The sequence below is a fragment of the Hibiscus syriacus genome, unplaced genomic scaffold (assembly GCF_006381635.1).
Source record: "Hibiscus syriacus cultivar Baekdansim isolate YM2019G1 unplaced genomic scaffold, ASM638163v2 tig00002840_pilon, whole genome shotgun sequence".
NCBI classification, from domain to species: domain Eukaryota; kingdom Viridiplantae; phylum Streptophyta; class Magnoliopsida; order Malvales; family Malvaceae; genus Hibiscus; species Hibiscus syriacus.
In genome coordinates, this window is record NW_024061947.1 from 6,027,311 (window position 1) to 6,040,649 (window position 13,339).

At 30.8% G+C, this 13,339-nt stretch overlaps 1 protein-coding gene across 2 annotated transcripts; it reads right to left on the reverse strand.

The window, feature by feature from the left end:
• Window positions 1-3,284: 3,284 nt before the first annotated feature.
• Window positions 3,285-5,735, reverse strand: LOC120153513 (tetraketide alpha-pyrone reductase 2-like). Of its 2 annotated transcripts, none has more exons than XM_039165454.1 (6): window positions 5,569-5,735; window positions 5,313-5,485; window positions 4,439-4,636; window positions 4,193-4,355; window positions 3,654-3,843; window positions 3,285-3,551 (listed from the first exon to the last, which is right to left on the reverse strand). In XM_039165454.1, exons 1-6 carry the CDS (start codon window positions 5,726-5,728, stop codon window positions 3,410-3,412), a joined length of 1,026 nt encoding a protein of 341 aa, XP_039021385.1. In that variant the 5' UTR covers window positions 5,729-5,735; the 3' UTR covers window positions 3,285-3,409. The 2 variants fall into 2 exon arrangements, with proteins under 2 accessions (XP_039021385.1, XP_039021390.1); XM_039165459.1 differs by having other exon boundaries at window positions 3,419-3,547; window positions 3,648-3,843.
• Window positions 5,736-13,339: the final 7,604 nt, after the last annotated feature.

Here is a 13,339-nt window from a genome sequence, read left to right on the forward strand (position 1 = left end):
AATGGACAATCGTGAAAAAGTTGTTGCTCATTTCCTTTCCTTTCCTTTCCTTTATTGTTTCTTTCTTCGAATCAATATGTACGTGGGAAAATGTTGTGGAATAATACTCTATACGTGTAAAAAAATTATTTCTTTAAACAACAATAAATTAAAAAAATTAAATTTATATAATCTAATATATTATAATATAACTTAAACTAATAAACTATTTCTTTATTATAATATAATTTAGTTAAAATAACAAACTAACAAACTAATTAAGCACTAATTAACTTTTTTAATATTTTAACTTAAACTTCAACAAACAACCTAATATACGTTTAAACACACTAACAAATTAATTAAATATTTTTTACATTTAATAACTTAAATTAAGAAATTAATTAACTAATTTTTTATATAATCTAATATATAACTTAAACTAACAAATTAATATAATATAACTTAAACTAACAAACTAATAATTTATACTAACAAACTAATTAACTAAATTTCTGTTTTATCCTAAACCCTAAACTAACAAACTAATTATTTCATAATTTCATATTAATAAACTAAATTAAACAATTAAAAATTACCTCACGAACGATGTTTGAGCCTTTATCTCCATTTCCTCTTCTTCTTCTTTTCCTTTCATTTCCTTTCTCTCGCCAAATTTTCTTTCTTTCTTATGATTCTACCCTAAACCCCTCATATCCAATATATAATGATCTTTGCACGGTTGGTAAGCTGCAATCAATTTGAGCTGTATAATTCACGTTGAAGGCTGTAAATTTTTCAACCGTTGAACGCTGCAATAATACAACACTATTTGCTGCATGCAACAGCTGATTTTATGTTGCACCAATACAGCTATGATAACAAGAGTGGACAGTCTCGAAGCTATGGCATGAGGGAGCAGCTATGGCTCGAAGCTATGACACTTTGCAACTCAAATCATGCTGCAATAATACAGCTATTACAGCTGCATGCATGAGGTCTCCTGAGCAGATGTAAGAGGAATCACGCGAGGAGCAGGAGGAATAGGTTCTCCTGAGCAGCTGCAAGTGGAATCACACGCGAGGAGAGGATTGTATGGCTACCTATCCCATGCCACGTGCATGACCCATGCAAAGCACCAAAGCAGAGCAACAGGCGGGCAGAACGTTGGACGCCGGGCGTGCATGGCGACCTACCATGTCGCCTGGCGTGCATGGCGACCTACCATGTCGTTGGGATGCCCTGGCGACCTACGCCAACACTGTGGAAATCACCCAATTTGAGCAATTAATTTGGGGACTGCCTTATTTCGTGAAATAAAGAATTTGAGAACATTATCTCGTTGAATTTGCCTGCATGATTATATATATATATATATTAATTTTTTAATTTACATGATATATATAAATGTTACCCCTTCCCTACCACGTGGAAGTAACCATTTATCTTCCTGAGCGCTAACGTCAAAAGCATGCATTCGATAAAAAAAAACGTCAAAAGCATGCACCAATATTATTAACAGTGTTTCTACATACAGGTTATGTAATACCTACCCTACAATGTAACCACTTACCTAATGACAATACAAGCATGACTCAACGCATTATATATATATATTAACTTTTATTAATTTTTTTTATACTTTTAGTATTGTTATTCGAATGTATTTTAAGAATTTTGTATTTGTAGAAGGGGCAAGGAAAATATCACTTGATTGAAGTGGTATAATCCAACACGACGTACGAATAAATACAAACTTGAAATAAATAAATTTTATTTTACTAATTAATTTATTTTACTGATACAATGTTATTTTAATTCACAATTTATTTAATTGTCTATGAAGATAAATGGTCGATTCTCATTTATATTCGATTTGTATATTTATTAATGAAAGAATATTCTTTTATTGATAAGAAATAGTCGAGTTAGCTTTCTCGATGGAGGATTGCTAATTTCGAGATTTCCTTTCGAGTTAAAATTTTTTCTGTAATTAATTAATTCGAAGCAAATTAAGCAATGTTCAATAAATGGATCATCTTTTAACTTTATATTCGATTCATAATTTTCACCATTACGACAACGTGTAAACGATACAATACAAATTTTGGGCGTTGTGGGGGTGCTAATCCTTCCCTACGCATAACCGACTCCCGAACCCGTTTTAATCAAATCTTTGGTAAACGCATATCAGTTTTTGTCTTAAAAACGATTTTTCTTAAAATTGTTTTTAAAAAAATGTTTTTAGGTATTCGACCTACCTAACCCAAAGGTCGATGGCGACTCTATCCAATTTCATACAAATTAATTCAAAATCATTCAATTTTTCCAAATTAAAATCATAACTATTTTTAAAACAATAAATCATTGTTCCACCTAAAAAATGATTATGACACTACCACAAGAGTGTAATCGATACTATCAACTCTCGCCCAATATTTCGCAATCTGCCAGACTACCAAACAAAAGATATATTGACCTTCGACAGAAAATAAAATTACGATGACAGAGACATTGATACTCCTCAGAAATATCAATACCATACAACCTTGAAACTACCTTTGAACCACTACAAAGAAAGAAATAATCGCCTTATATTCAAACCTTATAACTTAATAAGCTAGCGTCTAACTTTGCCAGTTCCAAAATGACTTTTCGTTCATCCCTTTCCATTTGGAAATCAAGTTTCTTACCAAATTCCCAAGCTCTCTCAGCTTGATTGAGATTTAATTTTTTTTCGGTTTATTGATATTCGAATCAGACAAAAGAATTATCACCCAAATCGTGGGACTCAATTTCCACTTGTCTCAACCACATATTATTAACATCTCGTAAAGTTTGTCCAGATTACGGACTTAATAGAGCCTCGTCCGCTACCAACAACAGTAGGTGAGCGGATGACAGAAGACGGATGAGCAGGCGACTTCCTCTACAACAACATCCACCGTCTACAACAACAACAGCGGTATCGACTTCAACGACTACTGTCACTTCTCTCGAGCAGCAACATCAGTATGCAAAATCAACAACCAAGGCACAAGACAAACTAGGTTGGCTTGGCAGTAAAAAGAACATTTGAAGATTATTAAATCCATATAGGTTTTTTTTCCTAAAAATTCATCAATGTAAGAAGCTTTTATTGGTTGGAATTAGTTGATAAAACTAAAGCAAACCCAAAAGTTGAAATTGTGACCGAACTAAGTTAACTAGTGCAAAATGTATGGAATCTTGTAAAAAGTCACTGAAAGCTTTTATATTATTGCAATAATTTTTAAGAACCATAGCAACCAGAACCCAAAACATGGACTCAATTGCTTAAATTAACGTGGCGTTTGCATTTTAGAGAAGTGCGTTATTTGAAACACCTTTTATTTGAAGAAAGAGAAAACCCAAATGAACCAAAGTTTGCACAGGACCGATCAAGTGAACTTCATAGAAATCCTTTGTCCTGAAAACTCCTGATACAATCATCAAACATTTGTGGAAGTGATTTAAATGCCGGAAACCCCAACTGATGAATCTTGCTCGTATCCATGCTATGTTCATTGTTGTCTCCTTCTTGACTGCTGCACCTGCAATGCCGATTTAGTCGATTAATTCGATTGCTAAATGTTGATTCTTGACTGATTATAGGGTCTAGACAGATAAAGGAAAGGTGTGAAAGTGTAACTCACTTGTTTTCAAAAGGATAGGAAGGATATTTGGCCCTTAGCATCTCAATGATCTGCGACCAATGAGCAACCGAGCCGGAACACACCAGCCTGCCAGATGCTTTGCTTTCCTCCATAGCTAAAATGTGAGCTGCAATCACATCATTTATGTGCACAAACCCTATTGTGGTGTTGGGGTATGCGCCTCTCGTACCTGGTAAGTAACTCGATGAGATTCTTTGTTTGAGGGCATCATGATCACAAAGAAACAAAGGAAAACCGTAGTTCCTAGACCGAAGTAGCTGATGAGGCAGTCACCCCATGAAAATATCCTCATATAATATAGATATTTTATTTTTATTTTCGGTTGATAATAGATTTCTTAGAGTGCGCATGTATCCCTCCTTAAATTCAAATTTTCTTCGATTTGTTATATATTTTATTGATGGTGACCATACTAAAATTTTATTTATTTACACTCATTCAAAAATTGTGTTGTTAACATATGTGTGCCCACATTGATCTTGTGTCAAGATGTGGGCATCGACATGTAGAGATCTGACCTTTAACAATGGAGAGTATGACCTGCAAAGTACTAGTTGGTTGTGGAGCGAGTAAAGGACCAACCACAAAAGATGGGTTCACGGCCACCAGATCGATCCCACTTTCTTTTGCTACTCTCCATGCTTCTTTCTCACCTGTCGTCTTTGCATACGCGTAAAACAGCTGCATGGAAACCAGTAAATATTTTCAGGGAAAAAGGAACATGTGCAATAAATTAACAAAGGAATGAATTAGAAAATGTTGACATTGTCGTGTTTGCAGTAGTCTGGATCACTCCAATGGGATTCGTTAAGGGAGAAAATTTGTTGCTTCTGGACATCAAACCGGTACCGAATTGCAGAGCAAGAAGAGGTGAGAACAACCCTTTTCACAGTACCGCTGGCATTTGCACAGGATCTCAGCACGTTCAAGGTGCCCTTTATGCATGGATCTATCAAAGTTGCCTGCAATATTTCAACGTAACCAAATTTCGGCATTTTATGTATTGTATAGGTAAAAGAAAAACTTTAGTTGTATTATAAAATGTATGTATACGTTCATAAAATTTGGCATATTATGATGTGTGGTTCCAAGTTGCAACCTAAGAAATATAAGGTAACGTGCCACTGTGTACCACTGCATGAGTGTTTTGCTGTTTGTCGTCACAAAATGCCAAGTGCTGTGTTGGGTCCAACGAGTGGCTGAAAATTAATGGTATACATGTTCCTAGGAATTTGAAAGAACCGAATCTATATCTTTAGTCTTATTCTTTTTTTTTTATAAATCTTTACGGTTAATGCATCGAATCATTTATTAATTAAGATGTATAGTGGGGATTAATGCATCAAATTATTTATTAATTAAGATGTATAGTGGGGATTAATGCATCGAATTATTTATTAATTAAGATGTATAGTGGGGATTAATGCATCGAATTATTTATTAATTAAGATAGTGGGGAGTGGTTGAGTGTCAAAATCAAAGCCATAGAGCGTTCGAACAAGCATGCCCAATTCTGATGAATCAATTAATTAACAGATCAATTCTGAGTTCTATATCTATTTATAAAAATTTTAAGAAAATTAATATATCACAAAATAAAGAATTTAAGAGAAAATTGAAAAGGAAAGAGTGGTTTGCCTGAACATTGTGGTCATAGGGGACAAGAACCGGAGATGCGGTGTGGAAAACACCATTGACGCCATGGATAGCGTCTTCAAAGCTTCCATCCTCCATCAAATCGGCTTTGAAGATCTTGAGCCTCTCCTTAGCTCCCTTCATCTCTCTAAGAAAACCTACCTTTTCCTCATTCTCTGCTCATACTCATAAAATTAATATCCAGAAAAAATAATGAAAAGTAGAGAAAGGGAAGGGAAACAGGAGATGAGAGTGAGACCTGGGTCTCGGACGGTGGTGCGCACATGGCAACCTCTCTCCAGCAAGGTCTTCACCAGATAAGCTGCTATGAACCCTGTTCCGCCTGTTACACAGTACTCCACCATCTCTCTTTTTCTACAATCACTAAACCATGTCCACGTACCCCCCCACCCACACATATAATACTCATCGACGGCGTTAAGTTAAAAGTATAGATGATTGACATTATAAATTGGGATTGTCTAATATTACAAGATATATTAAAAGATATTTAATAAATTTGATTTAGCGTTATTTATTATATTGATAGATTAATAATATTTTAGGTAGAAAATATATAAAATTATTAAAAAATTTGATAATCGGTAAACTTTAGTTATCGGTAAATATCGATACTTATATATAAGTGTCCATACTTATTTCACTATGGAAAATATTAATTTAAGGTTATCTTTTGAGTGAATTTTAATATATTAATTTAGTAATTATACGCGTCTAATGATTTATTTTTTATGTTACGGTATATATTATTATTAAATTAAAAATAATAAACATATATATTACATATTTATTATTATCTTTGGTTAAAATTGTTAAATTTAAATTCTAAATAATATTTTATAAACTATCAAAACAATCAAATAATTTTTTGTGTAAATGAAATTATTAAATTAATATTGTATGTGGAAAATATGAAACACTATTAAAAAATTTTGAAACATAAATTACATAACTTTTAAAAAAGTATCGATCATTTTTATAAAAAGTATTTATACTTTCAACATATCAGGTAAATTTGATCGATTTTGTCATAATGAAATTGGTTTTGTCATATTTATACATGTTCTATTGTAAAGTATCGATCCTTTTTATAAAATGATCGATACTTTCAACATATCAGGTAAATTTTACCGTTTTTGTCATAATGAAATTGGTTTTGTCATATTTTTATCTGTTATATTGTAAAGTATCGATCTTTTTTATAAAAGGATCGATACTTTCAACATATCAGGTAAATTTTACTGTTTTTGTCATAATAAAATTGGTTTTGTCATATTTTTACCTATTATATTGTAAAATATCGATACATTTTTATAAAGTATCGATACTTTATAGGCGCTATTACTGTTTTTTTTTAAATTCCAAAAGTTTCGATACTTATTTAAATGGAATCGATACTTTCAACATATCCGATAGGTAGTTTAATGTAATAAGTAGATATTTCACTCTGAAAAACATTAATTTAAGGTTATATTTTGAGTGAGATTTAAGATATTAATTTAGTAATTATAAGCGTCTAATGATTTATTTTTTATGTTACAGTATATATTATTATTAAATTAAAAACAATAAAAATATATATTACATATTTATTATTATCTTTGGTTAAAATTGTTAAATTTAAATTCTAAATAATATTTTATAAAATATCAAAACAATCAAATAATTTTTTGTGTAAATGAAATTATTAAATTAATATTGTAGGTGGAAAACATGAAACACTATTAAAAAATTTTGAAACATAAATTACATAACTTTAAAAAAAATATCGATTCTTTTTATAAAAAGTATATATACTTTCAACATATCAGGTAAATTTTACCGGTTTTGTCATAATGAAACTGGTTTTATCATATTTTTACATGTTATATTGTAAAGTATCTATCCTTTTTATAAAATGATCGATACTTTCAATATATTAGGTAAATTTTATCGTTTTTTGTCATAATGAAACTGGTTTTGTCATATTTTTACCTGTTATATTGTAAAGTATCTATCATTTTTATAAAAAGGATCAATACTTTCAACATATCAGGTAAATTTTATCGTTTTTGTCATAATTAAACTGGTTTTGTCATATTTTTACTTGTTATATTGTAAAGTATCGATCCTTTTTATAAAAAGGATCAATACTTTCAACATATTAGGTAAATTTTACCGGTTTTATCATAATGAAATTGGTTTTGTCATATTTTTACCTGTTATATTGTAAAATATCGATAGATTTTTATGAAGTATCGATACTATATAGGCGCTATTACTTCTTTTCTTTTAAATTCCAAAAGTGTCGATACTTATTTAAATGGAATCGATACTTTCAACATATCCGGTAGGTAGTTTAATGTAATAGGTAGGTATTTCACTGTGAAAATCATTAATTTAAAGTTATGTTTTGAGTTAGTTTTAAGATATTAATTTAGTAATTATATGCGTCTAATGATTTATTTTTTATGTTACAATATATATTATTATTAAATTAAAACAATAAACATATATATTACATATTTATTATTATCTTGATTAAAATTGTTAAATTTAAATTCTAAATAATGTTTTATAAAATATTAAAACAATCAAATAATTTTTTGTGTAAATGAAATTATTAAATTAATATTGTAGGTAGAAACATGAAACACTGTTAAAAATTTTTGAAACATAAATTACATAACTTTCAAAAAAGTATCGATATTTTTTATAAAAAGTATCTATACTTTCAACATATTAGGTAAATTTTACCGGTTTTGTCATAGTGAAACTGGTTTTGTCATATTTTTACATGTTATATTGTAAAATATCTATCTTTTTTATAAAATGATCGATACTTTCAACATATCAAGTAAATTTTACCCTTTTTTTCATAATGAAACTGATTTTGTCATATTTTTACCTGTTATATTGTAAAGTATCTATAATTTTTATAAAATGATCGACACTTTCAACATATCAGGTAAATTTTACTGTTTTTGTCATAATAAAACTGATTTTGTCATATTTTTACTTGTTATATTGTAAAGTATATATCTTTTTTTATAAAAGGATCGATACTTTCAACATATCAAGTAAATTTTACCGGTTTTGTCATAATGAAATTGGTTTTGTCATATTTTTACCTAGTATATTGTAAAATATCGATACATTTTTATAAAGTATCGATACTTTATAGGCACTATTACTGCTTTTCTTTTAAATTCCAAAAGTGTCGATACTTATTTAAATGGAATCGATACTTTCAACATACTCGGTAGGTAGTTTAATGTAATAGGTAGCGCCTATTTTTTTACTGTTTACATTGTTAACAACCTTCAAAAAAACGGTAGGTATTTTGATGTAATAGATATTTTAAATTTTATTAACATTTATTCCTAAGGTAAGTTTATTATAAATGATAATAAATTAAGTAAGTAATTATCTATTTTGTTACATTAGCGCTACTTAATATGTTATTATACTTGATAATGTTTCTAGTAATTAACCGATTATATTATTCTTGGTAACATTTTAGGCGTTTACCTAATATTTTGTAATAACAAATTAAGTAATTAACCTATTTTAATATATAAACGCTACCTATTACGTTATATAAACGCTACCTAATATGTTATAGTGTTTGATAATGTTTCCAATAATTAACCTATTTTATTATATAAGCGCTACTTATTACATTATATAAGCGCTACATATTACATTATATAAGCGGTACCTAATATGTTATTGTGTTTGATAATGTTTCCAGTAATTAACCTATTTTATTATATAAGCGCTGCCTATTACATTATATAAGCGGTACCTAATATGTTATTGTACTTAATAATGTTTCCGGTTAAATGATATAACATAATCGATCTAAATTTTAACCGGTCACTTATTTAACCAGTCACGCCATTTTTTAGCCATTTTTTAAGCACCGCACTGCAGAACTTCTCTTATAAATTATATTCAATAATCAATATTATTTGTTAATATTATAATCTAAATTAGCATCTAACTTTACCTTTTAAAATTTGTAATCTAAAATTCTAGCAGCTTTCTTCCTCTTCCTCTTCCTCTTTTTTTTTTATAATTTGTATTAATTTTATTTATTAATTCAACATTTTTTCATTAATTTTGTTTAATCGGTGGCAGCATCGGTTTCGCTCGTCTATCTTTTTTTTAGTTTTTTAATAAGAATAATTATGTCTTTGTGACATGCTCTCTGTCCTTATGACACGTTTATTTATGCATTTGTGACATGTTTTTATCCGTCTTTTGGTAATTTATGATTTGTTGCCGTTGTTTAATGTTTATTGTCATTATTTTTGTTTATCTTTTTTCTCAGGGTTGTATTTGACAATGCTACGACTGATCAAGATGACACTTATTTGTTATCATGATGATCTTCCCTGCTTTAGATCATCAGATTGATTTGGATATATATTTTTTGTTCGTGGATAGTTTTCTCACGTCGCTTACTATGATTTGCGATTTGTCGGTTGTCTTTCAATAACTTCATCCTATTTTGTGGTTCATTTACCGATATAGTCATATTTGTTTGTATCACTATTTTATTCGAGCTTTTTGTTAGGTTTTCTAATCTTTTCCTTATTTAGTCATTATATGATATATGTTCCTAGTTTTTGTCTTAATAGTAATAAAAAAATATCATAATTATATTTTAAGTTTACGATTATACTTGTAAATCTTTATTGTAATTTTATATATTTTTAATTTTTAATAAAACTAACAACTTTCTATAAAAAAAATATTATAATCTAAATTTTTGGAATCTATTTTTTTTGGTATACATGATGGAGAATACGACAATGTTTCCCTATTATAATTTTAGGGTTTCTTTCCCGTTTCTATCATCTTCAAGCAAGGGTAAAATTCCAGACGGCGGTTCCTTCCATTTTTTAACGCCTTCTATGTCCTCCAAAACCATTGTTGCAAGGAAATTTGCACATTTATTAGCTTCCCTCAAGGTATGAGTTATCTCCTTATTCTCCAACTCGTGCATCAATGACTGCAATCCTTCATCAATTCTTTTTGTTGCAGATCGATGGAATCCATATCTCCGCTATTGATGACGTTCGTGACTTCTTTGGTATCCGAAGCTATTAATAAGTTTCCAAAACCCATTTCTTTTGCTATGATTAAACGTTCTATGACTCCTCATATTTCTGCTGACAAACTATTCGCCTGGTTGATGTTCATTGTATACCCACAGATCCAGTCCCCTTTATCGTTTCTGATGAGTCCTCCTACAGCAGCAATATCTGAAGAACCCTTGCATGCCCCATCGGTGTTCAGAACTAAGTAACCCTCCGGAGGTTTCAACCATCTAACCCATCTGGGTTCTCTAGTAAGTTCCTCTTTCTTTGAATCACTTGTTGTTTTCATATCGATTACAAGATTGTGGTCATATTGAACAATATGGTTTGCGTTCCTGCTTTTATTGTTGAATGTAGCTTCATTCCTCCCCTTCCATAAGCTTCAGATGTTAGTGGTGAAGACAGACTCCTATTTTATTCCTTCCGAATTAACACTCTTTGAGCAACTATTCCTCTTAATCCAGCAAATTAGACCATCGGTGTCAATTGGTTTCATTTTGTAGAAGCGTTCCGCTTTATTCTATATAATTTTTGCTATTTTACAACGACGTATGATGTAATCGAGAGATTCAGTAACCCCCTGGCATTCCTTGCATTCCTTATCGTCAGTTATTCTTTTCTTCGAACGAATTTCGTTTGTGTTAACTGTCTAAGCAACATAACCAAATGAAAAATCTGATACTCTCTATAGTATTGATCCTCCAAATCCAACTTAGATTTTGTTCACTTTCTCCAATACCTTGTTTGTTTACAATGTCCCTGAAGATAGATTTTACAGTAAACTTATCATCCTTTGTAAAACCCTAAAACATCGAATCTTGGTTCGCATTGTCAACGTTCCTCACAATCTGTATGTTTCGAATCTGATTCAAAGTTTCCTGAGAAACCAAGTGACTGATATTCTGGAGGTTTCATTCTGAGTCTGGATTTATCTAATGCTCCACTTTCTCGTTTCTGTTCGAAGTGTCAATATCAGGATATTGAACTTTGAGAGGCTCATTACCAATCATGCCAGAATTTAATATGCTCCCCAGTACTGACTTTCCATTTGCAACCTTTTTTAATTAAATGTCTGGTCTTTAACATCTCTCTCCAAGTAGCCGAGTTGTAACTTTTGGCCTCGCAATCCATGAAAGAAACTTGCTTTAAGTACTTCTCTTGAAAGATTTTGCACCATAGGGACTCTTGTTTGGAAAATAATCTTAAACTATTTTTAGCCATTAACGCCATGTTCATATCTTTCATTTTCTAAATCCCAAGACACCTTCCTTCTTAGATTTACACATCTCGTTCCAATTTACCAATTGATTGTGTTTATACTCAGTATCTCCTCCCTATAAAAAAATCATGTTTAACTTGTCAAGTTTATTCTAAATAGTCGTTGGGAGCAAGGTAGTTTGCATCGTGTGGACAGGAATGGTTGAAGTAACTGTTTGAATCAATGTACGCCTACTCGCTGTTGGAAGAATCTTCATTTTCCAACTCGCAAGCATGTTCATAACTTTCTCCAGTAAATACGTGTAGGTACTTGAATTATGATTTTTATGGATGATGGGAATCCCCAAATAGGTTCCAAGATCGATAGTTAGAGGAATCTCACATAAGGAACTCAAATAGATAACAACATCTTGAGTAATATTAGTGGAAATGGCCATCTTCAACTTTTGGAGGTTTATAGATAAACCCGAGGCATTACTGAACTTTCTAAGACAATATTTCGCTTTACTGACTTGATTCACACTCACTTCCATAAACAGGAGAAGATCATCTACAAACAAATACATTACTAATATTAGTTCCTCTTAGAGATAATTTAATCACTTTCTATTTCCTCGAGAATCATATGAGATAACCTTTCCATAATAAGAATGAATAAGTATGGTGATAAAGGGTTTCCCTATCTAAGTCTTTGTCCAGGTCTAAAGCCTTCAGGTTTTTCCCCATTCTAAAAAATTTCAACCTCACTATTTTGGATGCAATGCATTATTAAACAAGTTATCTCATTTGGTACATTGAAATCCTGTAAGATCTTTTGAATGAAATCCTAATCCAATTGTTATAGGCTTTTTGAAGGTCTATTTTCATAATAATAACCCCTTTCTGTCCTTGCATCCTCGTGGTAGTGTGGATTACTTCTTGAACAATGAGAACATTATTTGATGTACATCTTCCTGCCAAAAAACCATTTTAGGATGGACCTATGATTCTATGCAAAATAGGTCTTATTCTGTCGACCAAAATTTTTAAAAGGATTTTATAAGACGTATTAAAGAGACTAATAGGATGAACAAGAGAAATATTATCAACAGCTTTTATTTTGGGAATGAGAACTAAATTGACTTTAAGGATACTGTCTTCTACCCGATTCCTGGCAAAAAAGTTTTTTACGAATTGAAAGAGTTTTTTAACCATTTCCCAATGTCTCTTGTAGAAAATAGGTTGAATTTTGTCTGGGCCTGGGGCTTTTTATTGAGTTAATCGATCGGATGAATCGGCCAAGAGGGGGTGAATTGGCAATAAAATTTCGGTAGAAGCTTTTGTAGAAAATTGAAAATATTTGCACAGCGATTTAGAGTGGTTCGACTTTTTCAACCAAAGTCAACGTCCACTACCTTATCTATCCACTCTAAGGATTACAAATTCGTAAACTTTACAGAAAAACCTTACAAGGTAGATTGTTTGCACAATTCTAGAACAAGAAAAGAACACTCAAAGATGAATACAATTGAGCACAAAATGTGTTCTTGAAAGCAAAATGAATATTGAAGGAACATTGGCTTGAATTTCTCAAACTTGATGTTTGATGTTTTCTCTCTTGATTCTTTCTCAATTCTTGTTTCTTGTTGCTGATTAATGGCTTCAAAACTTGTTTAAATACACATTAGATTGATTCTGAACGTTGATGATCATTGGTGAAGTCAA